The sequence below is a fragment of the Leptonotus elevatus genome, chromosome 2 (genome assembly GCF_054856555.1).
Source record: "Leptonotus elevatus isolate MCC_2025b chromosome 2, RoL_Lele_1.0, whole genome shotgun sequence".
Classification (NCBI taxonomy): domain Eukaryota; kingdom Metazoa; phylum Chordata; class Actinopteri; order Syngnathiformes; family Syngnathidae; genus Leptonotus; species Leptonotus elevatus.
Window position 1 is genome coordinate 14,296,982 of NC_141240.1, and position 19,439 is coordinate 14,316,420.

Sequence of the window (19,439 nt, forward strand, 5' to 3'; positions counted from 1 at the left end):
TGTTAAACTAATAGAAATAGTTCAAATGGATTTTTGACGTTTTTTGCCGTCATTGGCAGTGAATGAGTTAATAGGGATTCACAGAAATGAATAATAAATGCGCACCATTAGGTTCACCAATAACAGGGATAATAACACCTTTCAGCATCATGTTGTTTCAAACAATCCGATTCCATGCAAATTCTGTCAACTTTCAACCTGTTCGCTGCGTGTCCACAAAACGTGGAGGACATCTGCATTTCATCAAAAGGAAACACATTCATTCAACTCAACATTCATGTTTTATTTTTTCTCCACGGAACAATTTCATTGAAGTACTATTCACAAATGAAATGAGTACTAAAAAATAATAATATATATATCCAATGAGCAAAACTCAGTTGTATCAAAAGTGTAAATACTGTCAGAAGTTACACTATTGAATAGGGTGACATACAGTATGGACAAGATTGCTGAAGTTTCATCAGTTTCAAAGCCTTGACAGATGTGACAGATGTGCACGTGGCCCAACAACAGTAGTTTAAGATGTCCATAGCAGTCACAAAATTCCTGTTTTGTTTTTTCAATATATGCATCCGTGAAAGTACAGTTTGTTGCCTGCTAAAATAGTAGCAATATTCACATGTGTTAGTTTGCATCCCCTGCTGTCGTCACCGTAGACAGGCACCCTTGTTCATGTGTACGGCGTGTTGTGCCACACGGGCTTGGGGTCATCATGCTTCAAACGTGACTATAAATAACCTTTGCCATTTACATTACAGCATTCAGTGCTTTGGAAGTGGCCGTTCGAAGTCTTCAAGGTGGACATCAGCCGTCTGGTGGGAGGTTTTGATTGAAAACAAAACAAAGGAAGGCCATCTTTCTTCCTCTCAACTAATGATGTTAAAATGAGCCAATATAAATGCAGAGCAAAGACATTGAAATTCGAAATGGGAAAAATGGCGGATAAGACTTCTTTGAACAGGACAGGAGAAAAAGAATAAAGGCCTCCTTAGTATGAGGTGATAGCTGTGAAACAATAAGGCACAATTTTGATCATTTAGGGGGAAAAATGGCTTCACCGTTGAGCCTCCTAAGTGAAAAACATTAGTCAAGAAATGTCATAATCTCCCTTTGAGAACTTTAGTGCAGTGATGTAGCTCAGTGTAATACAAAGTCAGATTGTGCTGCTGTGGAATTGATTCGACTTAATAATAAGTGAAACCAGGACTTCTATGTAAAACTGTCCTCGACATAAGTTACGGCATTCATGCGGTCAAAGTAAGTCTGTGAGCCAATTTCCAAATGGCAGCTATGGAATCCAAATACTTGCAAGAAAACATTCAACCAGATAAAGTGAAAGAACACATCAGCTGTTTAAGTGTGGATGAAAAAAAAAGGTGTACAAGGCTGTCTTTACCTGCCCTGGAAGGCAAAGACCTGCACAGACTCAGAGATTGCTTCGTTAGCCGCACTTACCAATCTCAGCCAAGACTAAAACTCGAAGCAAGTCCCCACAATTGTGGATGCAACATTTGCTGCAGACAGCACCAGTTTAGTCCTTTTTGCAAAACACTTTGTACTGCACCTGATGCAGATACCGCATAGCAGCCAAGATGAGTCCTCTTGTGACACCTGCAAAAAAAAAAAAAAAATACATAAAATAAGTTTTAGAGAAATTTTTGGACTGCTTTGTACAGGAATTGTTCAAATATGTTGTTTATCACATGCTGTACACATTTTAAACAGTAGTAACTAATTATGCTTTGAAGTTGTGTCACTCAAGTCCCAACATACGGTACTGTTACATAGAGGGGACCTGACCTCATGTTTTAAACAGGACAGTCCCGGTTTTGAGCCTTGTGTCACAAATCCCGACATATGTCGCCACATTGTTTTGTCCCACTATTACGCAAGTCCCATCCTGTCCCGTCCCGTCCCAGCGTCTCGTTTTGTTTGTTTGCCCATGTTTGGGCCATGTGGCTAAGAATCATGGGAATTGTAGTCCTACTAGCCTAATGCTGCGTCCGTCGGTCAGACCCGATGCGAGCTCAGTTTTGATGGTGGCGTATTTCCAATTTTACAGCACAGGACTGGCGCAAAGCCAGCTTCCAATAGCTGACCGAGCAAAAGAGGTTTGATAATATTGAGTGCAATGACGTATTTACAGCTGTTGAATTGTCAGTCAAGATAGATTTAGCATTAGCTAAAATTCTACAACAACCAGATTGACTAGAGATTACATTTGTTATCAACAGTTCCTGGTGAGAATTTATTGTATATTTGATTTTCAGCTACGTGTTCCTGGATTTTAATTTTGAAAATCTGGTCACCACATATCTGCATGTAACCCTCTTACTCACCTTTTTTATCCATTGAGAAAAGAAAAAAAGTGAGCTACATAATTCATAAGTGTCACTAAAACCAATGCAACACAGAAAAAGACATATCAAAGTTTTGATTGTTTTAATTTTAAAGCTAAATTTGTTCTTGAGCGGTTAGCATAGCAGCTACCACAGCTAGCATGTAACTTTTGAGCAAAACCTCTAACATTAACATTGATTTTCAACTCTACTGTTGCAATTAGAGTAATGCTGAAATTAAATTAGCATACAAAAAACTAACTCTTTAAATTAATTTGTAAAATATTAATTACCAATGTTGTTTAAATACAGTAGGCTATAGGTTTTCTAGATGTCTGCTTTCAACAGGGTTGCGCCGAATCGGTAAGATTACCGAATGAACAATACTGAGCTCTCTGAGGAAAAAAAAGGAAAAAAAGAAAAGAAAAAAAACTGGGTTGCGCAAAACAGCACATGACAAATAAAATAATGTACGGCATCCCATAGAAAGTGATTGAACTGAACAAAATACATAATTAAATAGTTACCCAATTTTCCTGAAAACATAATAATAATAATAATAATAATAATAATAATAATAATAATAATAATAATAATGACTAAACAATTTTTGTGTTTTTCCAAAAATGTTGGTGCCTAAATTGCCTTCAATTCTAAAATGACCCATGTATTAGTGATGAGAAAATGAAGCTTCATGAAGCACTTGTGATATTTTTTGACTCCTCTAGATGGCACTCTTGGTTGAAAGATGCAGTGGAAATGTAATCAATTTCCTTTGCACTAGCCTTCATATTTAAACCAAGAGCACCATCTAGGGGAGTTACAAAATATCACAAGTGCTTCATGAAGCTTCATTTTCCCATCACTACTATGTATACGGTGATTGTAATTCAGAATTAGAGTAACTATTCCACTTGGAACTTCCAAAATTCAACCTCAAAATACTTTGGTTGAAAGTGAAGGCTTTGACAAGCCTGTTGTTTAGCATCAGAGGTTCATTCAGCAAATTGTATGACTCGCCCCTGAGCCACTGGCTTCAACATACTTTCTCATTTGTTGCTGTTTGTCATGGCTCAATTAATTTTGTGCTTGCCAGCCAATTTCTGCCTCCAGTATTAGATTTTGAAAATGTCATTTATTTACTGTCCTGTCTGCTTGTCTCTCATTTTTCCAGTCTGCGTCATCTCCAACATTCTGACATGAGACTGTGATAGTATTTGTCTGACTTCCTGTAATCTGCAGCTGTCGCAATGCTAGAAGTCACTCGAGATCATGAGTATAGGGGTGGAGCAATTTATGGGTCAAACGACTGTGTAAATGTTTTTGTTGTTGTTGTTGTTGTTTATCTATATTGTAACTACAGTATATTACTTAGGAAGCAGTTTAGAATGACTTTTTTCAGATACATTATTTGCGTCTTTGGGTAGCGCGGTGCATCAGTGGTTGGAAAGTCTGCCGTCCACTCCAGAGGTCGAATCTCGTGTTTTAGAGTTTTGATGTTCTCCGTGTGCTTGTGTTTTTTTTTTTCCCTGAGTGATCTGGTTCCCTTCCTCACTTCAAAAGCACACATGTTGGTTCATTGAACACTTTTAATTGCTATAATTGCGAGTGTGAATGGTTTTTTTTGTTTTGTTTATGGAATATTGGTATCGAGCTGATACTGGGCCTTATTTCTTGCGACGGCGGCTACTGACCGTCCTCTTGTGGCTGATCTAGGATCAGGAACTGAATAGAAATTAATTTCATGCAATTTTAAGCAAAACATGCTATATTGGGATTTATGGGTTCTTTTTTAAAATCATATGTCATTGCTGTTTTGGGGAAAGTTTGAAGTACTAGTGGTATCAGTACTTGTTATTGGTATCGGGGACTATGCCAGAGTTGAATTGTACTGGGATCGGCCTGAAAATAGTGGCATCCAAAATCTCTCGTTTATTTATTAAACATATAAAATACATAACAACAATATTCATCAAGTAACTCCTAGCTGTGAAGTCAATGCTGCTTTGACCTTTGTGGCTTTAGTAGAGCCCGATGTCCGTCAGGTTGAGTTTGATGATGACATCGGTGACCGCGTCAAACACAAACTGCACATTCTTGGTATCCGTGGCACAAGTGAAGTGGGTGTAGATCTCTTTGCTGCCCTTTTGTTTATTTAAGTCTTCAAACTGGCCTTGGATGTACATCGCTGCCTCCTCGTACGAGTTCTCTCCTTCACACACCGAAAAGGGAAAAACAGCAACAGCGTTGCTTAGACAAAGATCACAGACAACTATAAATGTGTGTACATTCTGTTCAGCGGACAGCGAAAACATCATCATGAAAGTGAGACGTTAAAACGGCTCACATCAAATTGTTTAGAGTCAAGTCTGAAATACTGCTGTGTTATGATGTTGTTTGGTTTGCGGTCACAAGGATGTAATATCAACAAGCTCCGCGGGCGGAGCCTCTTCAGCTTAACAGGAAACACTGGTCGGATGCTTACGGGATCGTAGTACTCGCTGTAATCAATACATTGAAGGAAATGATATGAAGGACGCTTCAATCATAACCACCATTTTTCTGCTCGATGGCGATGCATGCATCTGAGCATAAATGGGATTTTCAGATGGTAAATGTGGATTAAAATTAGTTTAAAAGTGCAGTTTGACCTTGCATACATTTCCCTGTGTTTGTGTGTATTATATACGAAAGACAAAAAAGGACTGCCAGGACATCATAACTGCCATTGATGGCTAACGATGTCAAAAATTCATTTGAACCATTTCCATTAGTTTAACATTTTTTCCCCACTTTTGTTAACAAGACTATGAAAACCTAGATGTATTTTATTGTACATTTAGAACAGATATAAAATTTGTGATTAATCGTGAGTTAACTATTGAAGTCATGTGATTAATTACGTTAAAAAATTTAATCGCCTGACGCCCCAAATTTTTTATAATCTTTTTTTATAATCTTTTTTTATAATCATTTTTTTTAATCGTGTCAGGCGATTAATTTTTTTAAAATTGTAATTAATCGCATGACTTCAATAGTTAACTCACGATTAATCGCAAATTTTACATCTGTTCTAAATGTACAACAAAAACATTTTTTTCTAGGTTTTCATACTTTTGTTGACAAAAGTGGAACAAATGTTAAATAGAAAATAAAAATAGTTCAAAGGAATTTTTGACGTCTATAGCCGTCAATGGCAGCGAATGAGTTAATACTGACACACCAGTTCATCCTACCTGTGTACTCCGGGTAGCAGATTGCGAGCGGACTTCTGCCGATCTTCTCCTCAAACAGGTCCTTCTTGTTGAGGAAGAGGATGATGGAGGTGTCTGTGAACCACTTGTTGTTGCAAATAGAGTCAAACAGCTTCATGCTTTCATGCATGCGGTTCTGAGGGAAAAGAATGACCTCTTAAATGTCAACGCACGTTCACATCCGAGACGGGGAGAGAAAACTAACAAACCATCTCCTCGTCCTCAGCCAAGACCAGATCATAGTCATTGAGGGCGACGCAGAAAATGATGGCTGTGACTTCCTCAAAACAATGAATCCACTTCTTCCTCTCCGAGCGCTGACCTCCAACATCAAACATCCTGGACGCACAGAAACCAAGGCTGCATAAATATCATTTCAGCTTCATACTCTTATGTGAGAATGAGTGTCTCCTTTAAAATGTGAGGCTGCCAAGCTGGTCCAATATATCGCTTGAAGTCATAACATCCGACAGTGGGTTCAAGATAAAATGCCATGGAATGCATTGAAATGAAATTATGTGCAGGCTTAAAATGCACTGTGAACCAAGAAACCTTTGCATTAGTCACAAACATAAGAATATTTAATATGGCGAAGGAAAGGAAAGAAGATAGAATATTATAACCATATTTCATCTGTCTGCAGTTTTCATTGAATTACGTATAAGGTAAATCACATCACATTGTACGCGCTGCATGTTTTCTTCCGCTGTTGCACTTTTTATTTCACTGAATGGATACAGTATACATATTGGACAGTCTGACATGTCCTTCCTTACTGCAGTACCACTGACTGCTTGGGATGGCACTCAGTGTGTGTACAGGCTAAGGTCATAACTCGATTTGGAGCGCTACCTGATCTGTGACTACATGTGCTGGATTTGATGTGGCATATTGAAGATTTAACCCTAAAGCCAAACATATCATATTCAATACAAGACTTTTTGAGCCCTCTATTTAATGAGCCCCCCCCCCCCACCCCACCCCACACACACACACACACTAAAATCCTGACGTAAATGATCTGAGACGTGCATTGCACTGATAATCCATTAGAGGGCAGTATCACCCAGCTGACGGCTCTTCCAGTGACCTTGCAAGATCGCCCCAATTGAGGACGGAGAGACACCTATACTTATTAAAAGTGGGAAATGTTCTTTCTGATTTTTGGAAATACGAATATGTTTGATATGTCTCTTTATTATTATATTTTTGATAGTTATAAATGTACGAATTTAAAGCATTATGACCGCATGTATCAAATATGACACAAATCAAAAGCCATATGTGGAAGTTGACTTCCCCCCAAAAAAAGTTTGTTCAAAAGGACCAATAAATGCTCTATTTGCAAATAATCATAATTTCCTCTCATATATTTCATGGTTCAGGCTTTATAGGGTTAAAAAACAAAAAAAACATGAAGAACTTGGAAGCCAAGGTTCAAACCCAGAACCTCTCAACTATGAGGCAGATAACCACTGTTCTTTATGGCCGAAAAACACTGCTAGGTGCAAGTGTAGCATTTACTCACTTAAAGTAAAGATCTTTGAAGGTGAAGTGAGTTTCCACGATGCCTGTGGTCTTGACACGCGTCCGCAGCACGTCCTGTTGGGTCGGGATGTAGTTGGGCTGACACAGCCTTTCCAAGTCGTTCAGGTAGCTGCGGCACAAGAAATATGGTCAAAGTGCACTCAGGTCATTTAATCGCACTGCAAATCCAAATAGAATCGGTCAAATACACATATAAATAATTGACACCATTCAACTGCATTAAGAAAACAAAACAACAAAAAACATAAAAACGTTTTTATTTTTGTCTAACCTTCCATAAATAAGCAGGGATAGACCACCAGGAAGTTCTAGAAGAAGATCTTTTTTTAGTGGCAGCAAATTTTGTACAAGCACAGCACACCACCAGTAGTTAGCATAGAAGCTAGCAAAGCCACACAAGTTCAGGCTGGCCGCTGGTCCCCTAATATTGTACATCTCGGTTGACCTCTTAACAGATGATGATGGAAGCTGTTATAAGGTCAAACTACTACATATTGTTGTATTAGAATGTTTGCAAATATGTAAGTGAAGTGAAGATTTTGTATATGCAAAGTCTCCACAGACTGGTGCCTAAATATGGGCTGCTCATATTTGGATGGCCGATAAACACTGGCTCGTTTTGAGTTGAGTGAGAACAGGCTGACTCCACTGGTCCCGCTTGTCTCGTGGTGGGGAGTTAAAGAGCCGCGACAGATTGCCTGTTTTCAAAACAAAGTGCGCGTCCTTCACTGTCAGGTCAGGTCTTCACGGTGAACGTGACACACATTCCACAGAAACGCAACTGACTTTGGGCACTTTTCTTAGCATGCTTGTAATACTTGCTTACATCTTTGGACCTCTGAGCTGAAATATCATTCGCTGTGAAGTCTAGCAGATCTCGATAGATTCCATTACACTCACAGGAAATAACTGAAACTCTGTTCCAAGTTCAAAATGTTGCGATCATAAAACCATTATTAACTGCCGAGTTAACATCTCAGTAACACTGATGTTATGCAACAGTAAGGTAAGTAACAGTAACATCACTGATGTTCGAGTGACAGGTGCATTTCAGATGCCGATAACTGTGCGTGTCCCAGAATTCAGTCTCTTCACAAAGTCCAAATGCAACTCGCTTGGTGCTGTACACGTGTGCACCACTTTTTTACTTTTCAGTAAGTTCCATCTGCAGTCCATTTTGTCATCGCCGGTAACTTTCTGTCTTTCACTCCCCCACACAAACACATACTCACAAGGAAAATGAAAACACACTTGTCCTTTAAAGAGACAGTGTGTAGAAATTTGGGATATTTCAATGATCATTCATTTTAAAAAACTATTAATTCAAAAATATATGCAAAAAAAATGGTCTATTGCATCAATGTACTATAAAAAAAAAATATAGGCCTCCATAATTTTTGGTCTAGTAATCGCTAATTACATTAGCCTATAGGTCGCGCCACACCTTACAGGTAGTGATGGGAAAATGAAGCTTCATGAAGCAGTTGTGATATTTTTTGACTCCTCTAGATGGCACTCTTGGTTGAAAGATGCAGTGGAAATGTAATCAATTTCCTTTGCACTAGCCTTTATATTTAAACCAAGAGCACCATCTAGGGGAGTCACAAAATATCACAAGTGCTTCATGAAGCTTCATTTTCCCATCACTACTTACAGGAGGCTGACATGTTTTGCTGCCATCGTTCTGCGACAGATACCTGAAGGAGACAAACTTGGCGGACATGGTAATTTTTGTTAATCTTGCAAAGTGTAGTCTCTCTGAGGCACCATAGTGCGTGTGCTTCAAAATGCTCGCGCTTCATTCAAACTTAGGTCATTGCATTCTAATAGTTCACCACTAGATGGCAACAATTTATACACACTAGTGATGGGAAAATGAAGCTTCATGAAGCGGTTGTGATATTTTGTGACTCCCCTAGATGGTGCTCTTGGTTTAAATATAAAGGCTAGTGCAAAGGAAATTGATTACATTTCCACTGCATCTTTCAACCAAGAGTGCCATCTAGAGGAGTCAAAAAATATCACAAGTGCTTCATGAAGCTTCATTTTCCCATCACTACTACACACTGCCCATTTAAAATGCTCACTGACATACGAGGAAATATACATATATGTGGTCTTGCGTTTGACTTAAGAGTTTTCACTGGAATAAAAAATTATATAAATAATATTAATATTAATAATAACTACAAATTGTGATTACATTTGTTTGTAATTGTTCACAGATAGTCTCCCATTGCGTGGGTGGGTATATGCTCCAAAAACATGCTTGTTAGGTTAATCAAAGCTTCTAAATTGTGAAGGTGGACGTGAATGCTTGTTTGTCAAGACAGAACTGTCCACAAATAGCCAGATTTTTTTTTTTGATGTGAGTAACAGAGACCTCACTAAAAATGATATAATTGCCTATATCCAAAGTTTAAACTGTACACATAGCACAAAGTATGACACCAAAAACACTTGAATATATTTAGAACTCATCTGTGACAGAAGTGTGCTTTCTACTACTTTCCTTTTTAGACAGGACTTTGGTAGCATCTTTCGTCATTTGAGGGAGTTTCAGAAAGAGCACTATTTGTGAAAAGTGAGCCAACCAGCGGGGATTACTGTTTGTAGCGCTCTGCAGTTAGCATTATAGGGGATGACCTCACAACAATCGGATTGGTCGCATCAGAAAGAGCTATGAGACAAAGGCATGTCATTGCTATGTTGCTGTTTTTTTTTTTTAATTGCTTTTTGTATCCAAAATAAATAAAATCCAGTGTTTTGGAATCAACAAGTGCTTGCGCTTAGAAGACGAATGATCCAAGTCTTGCTTTCCCTGCAGCATTTGCACAATAAATTGCTCCATGATAGCGAAATGGCTGTAGGTGTTGCCTCTCTTCTTGCTTGAGGAATGCAATCAAGTGAGGAACAAGCGCACACAGCCACCTTTTAAAACAAGACACGTCTTGCCTCCTCTGGGTTCAAGTGGAATCACTGCACCAATGAGGAAGAAATGCTACTCTTATTAAAAGCTGACCAGATGGAACGTAGCAATAACGCTCCAAAAAGATTGATAAGAATGTCACTAGAAACCATTGAGGTTTCCAGTGGAACAAAAAAAAAAAAGCGTGACACAAAGTAAAGGTTGAGAAGAGGCAAGACGGCAGCCAGATTGAAATATTTTGCGGCTGCCGCTTCAGTCCTGCTTTGCACGGTACGAGAGTTGTGAGCACATTTCAGCGGAACCCGTCAAAAGCAGTAGATAGGATCTCACTATGCTGCCGAGTCGTTGAGCTGATACTCTCGCGATCTGCCGAAGCAGGCCCGGACGCCGCTGTCGCCCCACAGCCGCTGGATCACGCCGCTGAGCTCCGCCGACATGGCCCCCTCCTCCGCCGAGCTGGCGAGCACAAACAGCTGGCGGGCATCGTCCTGGGAACGCACGCATTCCTTTCTGTCACATACAGCTCATGACACGCACGTTTGAAGTATCTCGCCGTGGTTAGCTCACCGCGCGCGACTCATCGCCAAAGTCTATCTTTAAGCGGCCCATTGCCCGGACGATGGCCATGATGGACTGGATGGTGTTGCTGTAGACCACAACTTTGTACTGACTGCACTCCTCCTCCGAGTAGCCATCTTCGTGAATGATTCTAGCAAATACAAAATAAAATCAAAAGCCAAGCTTGCAGGTTGTATAAATATTGAAAAGTGTGAAGAATGGCTCATGTGGAACATGTTAGTGATCAGCAACATTTCATGAAAGCTGTCATTAGTGCTGGAATTTGAGCTCCTGTGAGCATGCAGCATGTCTAATGTGGGAACTGGGGGAATCTATTCATGTCTTGCCAGGCTATGACTGGCCTCGCTGGCCTTTGTTTCACATGTTGTGCAAAATGGGGGGCTTTTTGCTCTGCCCGGGTGCATCGAAATGAGCCTCTCGTTTCCACACAGATGAACCTTGTTTGTTACCACCGACATTAGGGCGCAAAACAAAATCCACCTTGTGTGTTTCATGCTTACTTCATCTGCTTGACTAGTGTGCTCTTGCCTGATTCCCCGGCACCTGAAAACGACAAGAATTAGGTTAGCTCATGTAGCGTAGCCACATCATTCAATTTGTACATTTGTATTAAACTTTCTGGTAAAGATCTTTGTGACTAAAAAATCAGAAGTTTGAAGGTGATGTAGGGGAAAGCGGAGCTACTTGTATCACGGGTAAGTTGTCACATTGCAATTTTCGGGCGCAACGAAAAAGTGGAATACTAGTTTTGTTTGCATAAATGGTCAGGAGTCGTGTACTGTCGGAGAAGAGTATAGCTCATTGTGAGCTGAGATGAGTGCCAGTTATTTGTTTTGCACAACCCAAAGTAAACATTTTCAACTTCATATATTTCGAAACAGGCGTCGTACATAGACAAATTTTAGCAGCAAATCATGTGGACTCGTGAGAGGAGAGATTCAGGCATGCCTCAGGCACTGCTCTGTTTTAAGCTCATTTTAAATTAGACCAAGTATTAGCCAACATTTGGGGCAACTTGTCTCAGTCATTTTGGGGTTAGTTGTCACATATGCAAAGAATGGGCCAATAAAAAATGCACCTCTCGCTAGTGATGGGAAAATGAAGCTTCATGAAGCACTTGTGATATTTTGTGACTCCCCTAGATGGTGCTCTTGGTTTAAATATAAAGGCTAGTGCAAAGGAAATTGATTACATTTCCACTGCATCTTTCAACCAAGAGTGCCATCGAGAGGATTCAAAAAATATCACAAGTGCTTCATGAAGCTTCATTTTCCCATCACTACCTCTCGCAACTACGCTTGCTAGAATTGTTCTTCAGATGATGAGTCTGAAGAGTGAAGAAATTAGTTTTGTTTCATTGTTTAAAAATGGATGTTTATGAAAATATTTTATGAAGGTTGAAAAGTTCCTTAGTGCTACTTTAAGGAAAGCAAGAAAGGCATTTGAGGCTGAGAGCTATATGCCAGCAGTTCCGAAGGACTTTTTATCTATTTCATAATATTTTACGTTAAAGTTTGCACAATTTTCAAGATCAATGATAAACAATTTTTCTGACTGTGAAAACAAACCAAAAACAGGAGAACAAGGATAATTTTGTCCTTGTTAGTTGCAAAATCCAATGTGACATCTTACCCCATATAGTGTGACAACTTACCCATTGGTGGGGCAACATGTCACATGTTCACTCCCTCTATTTGATGGCTTATAACTCTGCACTGACACAAAGTATGGAAAAGACATCTGGTATACATTTTGCTTATATATGATGTATTAATTCCAATAAATAGATAGGAGTATAAAAAGTGATACAACTAGCCCCGGTCTTCCCTACTCTGTCTGGTATACATTGTCATAAAGGTTTTATGTTACCCAAGAAGTCCTATGCTAACGTAAACCTTATAATATAATGTCACAGAGAAACCACTGAGGCAAACAAGCAGCGGCTATCGTTGCTGTCCGAGTCTCCTCGGCAGGAAGAGAGAGAGAGAACAATTGTGACGGTTTACGCAAATGATTTAGACATTAGGGGTGTTGCAATGAAGGGTGGGAGAATCACTTCCCATGACAAAAAAATTCAGAATTTCAACATGAAGACACACAGGATGCATCTGGCTGACTGAGCATTTTGCTTCCACTGGAAGGATAAGAAGAGAAAAACACAACAAACCGGTTTGCCTGCACAAAACATTTTCTATTGTAATTAGAAAATGTGATAAAAATAATAAGATAAGTAAAAAAAACCGTTTTTTTTAAATGCATGCTTATTTTATTTACCATTATTATAATTGTGGTGACTAATGGCTACTGGCTAGCAAGTTTGTCACACAGAATTGAGGCTCAGGGTTCTAATCTTGGTTTAGGATTCCATGTGTGGAGTTCGCATATCCCCCTGAAAAATCGCAATTGTCCGTAGGTGTGAATGAGTATAAATGGTTGTTTGGGCAGGGGGGGGGCACCCCGTCTCTTGCCCCAAGTCAGCTGGCACGGGCTTCATCTCACCTGCAACCCTAATGAGGACAAGCACGCAAATGGAAGGATGGTCCAAAATCATCCCACAAAGAAGCTGTGCTCTTATTGGACTCAACGTTAAAAAGAAGGATGTAAATAAATATATAAGTAAGCAATGTTATTGACTGACACCAACAATATTGTAACGCAATGATGATTTACAAATAAATAATTCATATTCATTCACTGTATGTGCCACTATAACATCCCACGCCACCTACCAATACCATCGGTGGACACTCCATGTCACGACCTTGAATTACAATTCACAACTGTAGGGGGAGCAATAGAGCATTAAATGTAACGATTATTTATTTATTTATTTATTTATTTTTACTAGCAGTGGCACCCAACATTAGGGGAGAGGCGAACGGCGTCCATATAAATATTTAATGCAAAGCTGTGCTGTGTGTATAAATAAACATTTTCCAAATCAATATCGTGCTGTTTTTGGAGCAATTATCTTCACGTGCGCTTGCCTGACTTCCTGTTTCTTTCAGCTCACTGTTCAGGGGCTTGACGTAAGTTAGACCTTATGTTTGTCATTCAAACAGCTTAGTGGGTGTGACGGGCATATACCAATATTTCCATGGGGAGAGTTGAATTACTGTCTGTCTGGCAACAAGAAAGAAAGAAAAAAAAGCAAGCTTTTCCACTGATCTCCATTGTTATCCCTACAAGATCAGCACTCAACTACCAGGCTGCAGTACCAAATGGGCCATCTGGTACCGCATCACACAGAGAGACTGAACAAAAAACATTTTATTGATCATTAGATTTTGAAAAAATAAAAAAAATTGTAATTTGAGAATCAGGTGCATCTGCCTGTGCTTCTATTCACATATCAAATTGTTTGTATTGTCCGGCTCAGTGAAGAGAAACAAGCTCACTCATTTCCCATTGCGGTAATTGCAACAACACATTTAGTGTAATGGCCAGTTGTGTTTTCAAGATTGACAGTACTTCATACTTTTACAGCCGTTTGCTAATTAGACCTACGGTTAATGTTCACTGACAGGGGTTAAACCCCCAAAAGTTGATTGTGCAAAATGCATTGAAGCGTGTCTCTGGTTCCGTCCCATTCGCTGCATTTTTGGGTGATTATCAACCGTGGCCTCCTGCCAGACCATCTTTGCACAGGAATTCACAGTCGCCCAAACGGATGCCGGAATTACCACCAGGGCAGATTTAACAAGAGTTTTTGAGATTTTTTATTTTTTTTGTGGCAGGGATGAATTACGGTTTGTGGTCTAACGAGACACTTTTCATTGGTGGGATGTGTTATCTTTCTATCTATGGGGTTTCTATCTAACCCACAACTCTCTTGATCCTGCACCATCCAGGAGGGGAAAAAAAACCTCGCTCCTCAACATTGTGTTCACAAGCATACAATGATGAGCTCTCGATATTGCACCAGTGCACAAACCTAAGCCAACGTAAGCGTTAAGCAGTTGGGAATGCATCTGTTTGTCTTCATGCGAAAGCAATTTGAGGTTTGATTTTTCTTATTATGCGAAACTCGAGGAGCTGGTTTCTGAGGGATGTCCTAGCCATAGCCATGCTCGAGTCTATGAAGAATGCTTCGAAGCCTATCTTTCAGATCAAGCATCAAGAAAAAACAAATGCACAAGATAAAAAAAAATGGAATGGAAAAACAGCCTCTGTATAGTAATGATAATTCCTGTTTCAGGAATGTCATACGGAAACAAAAATAAGAAATAAGTAGGCCAAGGACCAAGTCTACAAAACATAGATAGTGTCTTGACTCTCCTGTTATGAACGTTGCTTTTAAGAGTATTATCATTTTTGTTTAAGCTTCATTCATGATTATCATTTAATATTACAACATTTAGAATAAATTACCACAAAGCTCTTCTAACAACTCTAGTATGGTTTATTTTGACCCACCATTACAGATTATGGATAAACACCTTGTGCAGATTTTCATCATTCTATTTGTGAAAAATTAAGCTATGCTTTATGTATCCATGGTTTCCCTTCATAGCAACTGCTGACAATGGATGATTTGTAAAACGTGCATTGCCACTCACCATCTTGCATTTTAATGAAGTGTGCAGTTAATTGTGCACAGTGGATATAAAAGTCGAAGCACCCCTTTTCAAATTACAAGTTTTTGTGATGACAAAAAATAATAAAGAAATCTTTTTTTTTTATTCCACCAATAATGTGACCCGCATCCTGTACAATATAAAATCAAATCAAGATTTTCGAGTGGGAAAGTAAAAACGAAAAACTGAGATAATATGTTTGCACAAGTCTGCACACCCTCTGAAAGTGTTCAAATGTTGTCATTTAAAATCAAAATCATAATAAATTTGAGTCAGCAGTCAGTGCACACCTGCCACCATTTAAAGTGCCTCTGGTTAAGCTAACAAATTGTTGATGTTCTGTAGTAGGCTTTTCCTGGCATTTTTGTATTGTACGTATTTTTTTTCAATTCAGTTTTACAGGTTACAGGTCACATTAAGTGTGAAAAAGGGTTTGAAATGTTTTTAGATAATAAAAACCTGGCATTTGAACAAGGGTGTGTAGACTTTGTATATGCGCTGTTGATCCCAGAAGCATGTTCCCATGTAATCGGAAAGAAATCATGTTACAGAAGTTCTCCTCCAGAAAGGTCCGGGTCACTCAACGGCGACGCAAGCTGTTTTCACATACAGCGATTTGTCTATATGGAATTTCAGTGGTCCAACATCTCCTATCCCTAACATAAAGTAAAAATAAACGCTCAAGCAGTTGATTTGCTGTGTTAACTTGCCACAGTTTACCTGCCTGTCTTACCACCTGCCTGATGATCTCTGACTACTGCATGTTTTTGAGTCTACAAACCCACCGACTTTGGTTTCCTCGGCATGGAGAGTCAGATTGTTGATTTGCCACTAAGTTACCAGCCAGTTAAATTAGCTCTGTAAAGCCAGCCGCACATGCCCAGTCAATCGCATCCCAGAGTGGGCAAGGTCGTTCAACTAGTTTGGTTTTGATTTTTAACAAACTCAAATTACAACTAATTGCCATCACAAACACGCTGATATAACGGCCAAGTAAAAATCAAGTTATAGAGCAGGATCTTTCACAACAACAACAAAACATGCAGAGTATCAAGCGTTATTGAGTCTGCCGCCGATGTATGCACAAGGATTTTGAATGGACAAAATCTGTCAGGTTCCTCCGTGACTCCAACCAAGATATGGCAAGGGGGGGGGGGGGGGGGGGTGCGGCTGGATTGCTGACTGGAAAGGGACATTTTGAGTGTAGTTACACAAATTGATCATGAAAATGCAAACATAAAATGAGTTTTTGAGTGAAAGATGGGCCATCCTGGCCGGATTATCCCTTCAGTCCATCCATTTTATTTCCAAGGTACCTGACGTTCACGACCAGCTGACTTAGCGTAGCGGCAGTCTGTTTGGACCACATTTCGGCAAAGTGTCGGAACGGCTGATGTACTAATTGCTTGTGCGTAACATCTTATTTTCTGAGTTGAAGCTTTGCGTAACTTCTCATCTTCCTCACTGCTGTGACGTTTAACATCCAAATATGTGGAGTTGCATTTATAGGTCAAGTCAACAGGCCCTGACAAGAGATGATAAGCAGAACCAACGTCCAACAGGCAACAGACATACACACTTGGAACCGAAAAGAGGTCACTTCTGGTTTATTTGGAAAGCTGATTTCAGAATATTTCTGTTTAGAGAGAAAGCATTGCCAATGCACAGAGAAGACCAAAAGACCCATTTCTTAAATCAGAGTTGGGTCAAGTTGATCCCTCAAGTAGAGGATCGGTTAATTTTTGACCCATAGTTGGGTTATTTTTGACCCAACTGATTTTAGAGTGATTGATCCATATTTTGTGCCCAGAACACAGGTCACACTTTTCCTTGGAACATCGACATGTCGTCTACACTACAGCAACAATTTTTACACACTCGTTTGGACACAAACGATGAACACAACAACATTGACCAATTTTACCACAAGGGAGAGCAACCACACTCCAGCGTGAGTGAAATCCAGGAAATGTCAGGTGTCAGGTTGTCTATACAGCCGCACATTTTCCATTCAGTGACAAGAATACATGTGAAATAAGAGTTATAAAACTTGCTTTCTGCTTTCTTCCAAGTTAGCCGTTGCTTGCATGGCTGATTTTTGTTGGCCGCTCAGATAAACTGTGGGAAGAAAAGTAGCCATTCTGCTACTGTGATGCCCTCACAAGTGGGCAAGGTGAGCCACAGTTGTTGATGCTGTTTTAGCTTTTTATTTTTATTTTTACAAAGCGACAAACTGTCAAACACACAAATACAGAATGTGAAAATGGCAACAGTCCTGACACTCAAACGCAATACTCACTAGGCCACGCCCATCAAAGGCACACATCCAACACACAAATTCTACGCTTGTTAGCCTACATACAGTAATTACACTTTATGAAACCTGCCAGTTTATTTATTTATATTCACTTTTATCATATTTTTTGTGGGCATTTTATACAATTGCTACAGCACAGCTTTCTTTCTTAAAAACATGCAACAAAACAATTATTATTAATCCTTAACCCTGTTTTGACGGGCAGTGGTGCTTGAACACATTTTATTTGGGATTATTGGCTTTATATACCAGTTATGTTGAGTTACAAGCTTGTTCACGGAACGAATTAAACTCCAAAGTCAAGTCACCACTGAATGTTTAGGAAGCTTTTGATCCAGAAGCGCTCATGCATTGCAGATTTGACTGCAGCTGGTCGTGGCCTACTTGTACCACAAACATTACCAACAGCATCTGGTTTACGCCTCCAAAACTCAAAAGATGAAGAGACATCTACTCCATACCAACACACTTCAGTTCAATCTTATTGAAACGCGCAAGTTAGCACACTGGCCGCCTGTCCGCCGAGGTAAGACGTGGTGCGTTCAATGACCGAAGGACAAATCGAAACTTACCCAGCAAAAGCAGCTTCACTTCTCTCAGTAACTTCTCCCTGTCTTCTCGCAGGTTTTTATCGATCATCTTGCTCCTTTCCACCGCAGCTTTGTCTTCGGCGCTGATGGTGCAGCCCATTGTGACTTTTAAAATTACTTTTCCCGATGTCGTCGCCTGGTGTGTGTGAGTGTGTGTGTGTGTTTTCAGCGGATCATGAGTCGCGGGGAGAGACGCAGAGCTGTGAGGAGAAAGGCGTTGGCGAGCTGCTCTGGCTAACTCAGAGCTTTAGTCCGATGCTGCTCAACTTCTTGTCAGCCACAAGTGTCCTCCAAGAGAGGGCAAGAAAAAAAAAACGCGTTATAATTTGTGCTTTTCAAATTGTTTGGAATGACTATAGCAGCAATTTGAAGAACATAAAGTGACGAACGAGTTGTTTTTTCTTCCACCTACAATTTTGACCATAAACAATAAAATATGTATCAAAATATTTTTGACTATAATTAACGATTACAAATAAAAATGACTGTACTTTCGCCTTGAGAGTGACAGTGGCTGCCGCTGCGCAGTCGCACCCTGGTTATCCAGCTGATCCAGATGCGAACTGAAAGCACACACACACAGGAGGGGGAAAAATGTGGGCCATTCCTAAAGGCTTGATGGGAAATGTAGGCTACTAGTCCAAGGGAAGAACAACAACGTAGCACTGGCTCTCCACAACAGCTGTTTGTCCTGTTTCCATGAACTAGCACTTGGGATCATTTGACAAGCAAATACAATGCAGCACCGCTACGTGTAGGCTATAATTGCCAAAATGTCGCAGTTTAAGAAACCATTTGAAATATCCAACCACGTTGACGAGTCGAGTTTGTGTGAGGTGACAGCACCCCCTAGCCGTTTTTAGCATAACTGCAACACCGATTTTGAATTTATGAACACCAGCCTGTACATTTCAATCAAATTACGTTTCAGCTAATTTGCTTTTATTTCCTTGGCATTTGAAATTAAACAGGTTAACGTGTATGATAGTCAACACTGGTTAAAACATCTGCATCACAGTCACAAAGTTTTTAGTTTGAATTTCCACTTAGGCCATCTGGGGTGGCGTTTGCACATTTTTGCAGTTTTTTTCCCGGCACTCCAGCAATTTTCCAAAACCTTCATGATGTTCACCGAAGACTCTAAAACACAGGTGTTGAGCTTATGGCCCCACAAGCCAGTCATTATGTTATTTTATGTGACTAGTGAAAGCTTGTCACAATTTTTAAATGGCTTATTTTCAAAACTAGTCATAAAAATGACCATAATCAAGTACAGGGGTGGTTAGAAAATGTGATGGAACAT

General features: G+C 39.7%; 1 protein-coding gene across 1 annotated transcript; it reads right to left on the bottom strand.

Moving 5' to 3' along the window:
- Positions 1-262: 262 nt before the first annotated feature.
- gnai3 (guanine nucleotide binding protein (G protein), alpha inhibiting activity polypeptide 3) lies at positions 263-18,699 on the bottom strand. Its single transcript, XM_086070206.1, has 9 exons — positions 18,119-18,699; positions 11,153-11,195; positions 10,641-10,782; positions 10,404-10,561; positions 7,125-7,253; positions 5,806-5,935; positions 5,579-5,732; positions 4,354-4,554; positions 263-1,614 (listed from the first exon to the last, which is right to left on the bottom strand). Exons 1-8 carry the CDS (start codon positions 18,234-18,236, stop codon positions 4,364-4,366), a joined length of 1,065 nt encoding a protein of 354 aa, XP_085926332.1. The 5' UTR covers positions 18,237-18,699; the 3' UTR covers positions 263-1,614; positions 4,354-4,363.
- Positions 18,700-19,439: the final 740 nt, after the last annotated feature.

Excerpts from the sequence above, each read along its gene's own strand:
- gnai3 (XM_086070206.1), bottom strand. The coding sequence starts at position 18,236 with ATGGGCTGCACCATCAGCGCCGAAGACAAAGCTGCGGTGGAAAGGAGC. Across the intron at positions 10,783-11,152 it reads ACACTAGTCAAGCAGATGAA|AATCATTCACGAAGATGGCT; the intron begins GTAAGCATGAAA and ends TGTATTTGCTAG. Across the intron at positions 5,936-7,124 it reads TTCAAAGATCTTTACTTTAA|GATGTTTGATGTTGGAGGTC; the intron begins GTGAGTAAATGC and ends CTGTGCGTCCAG.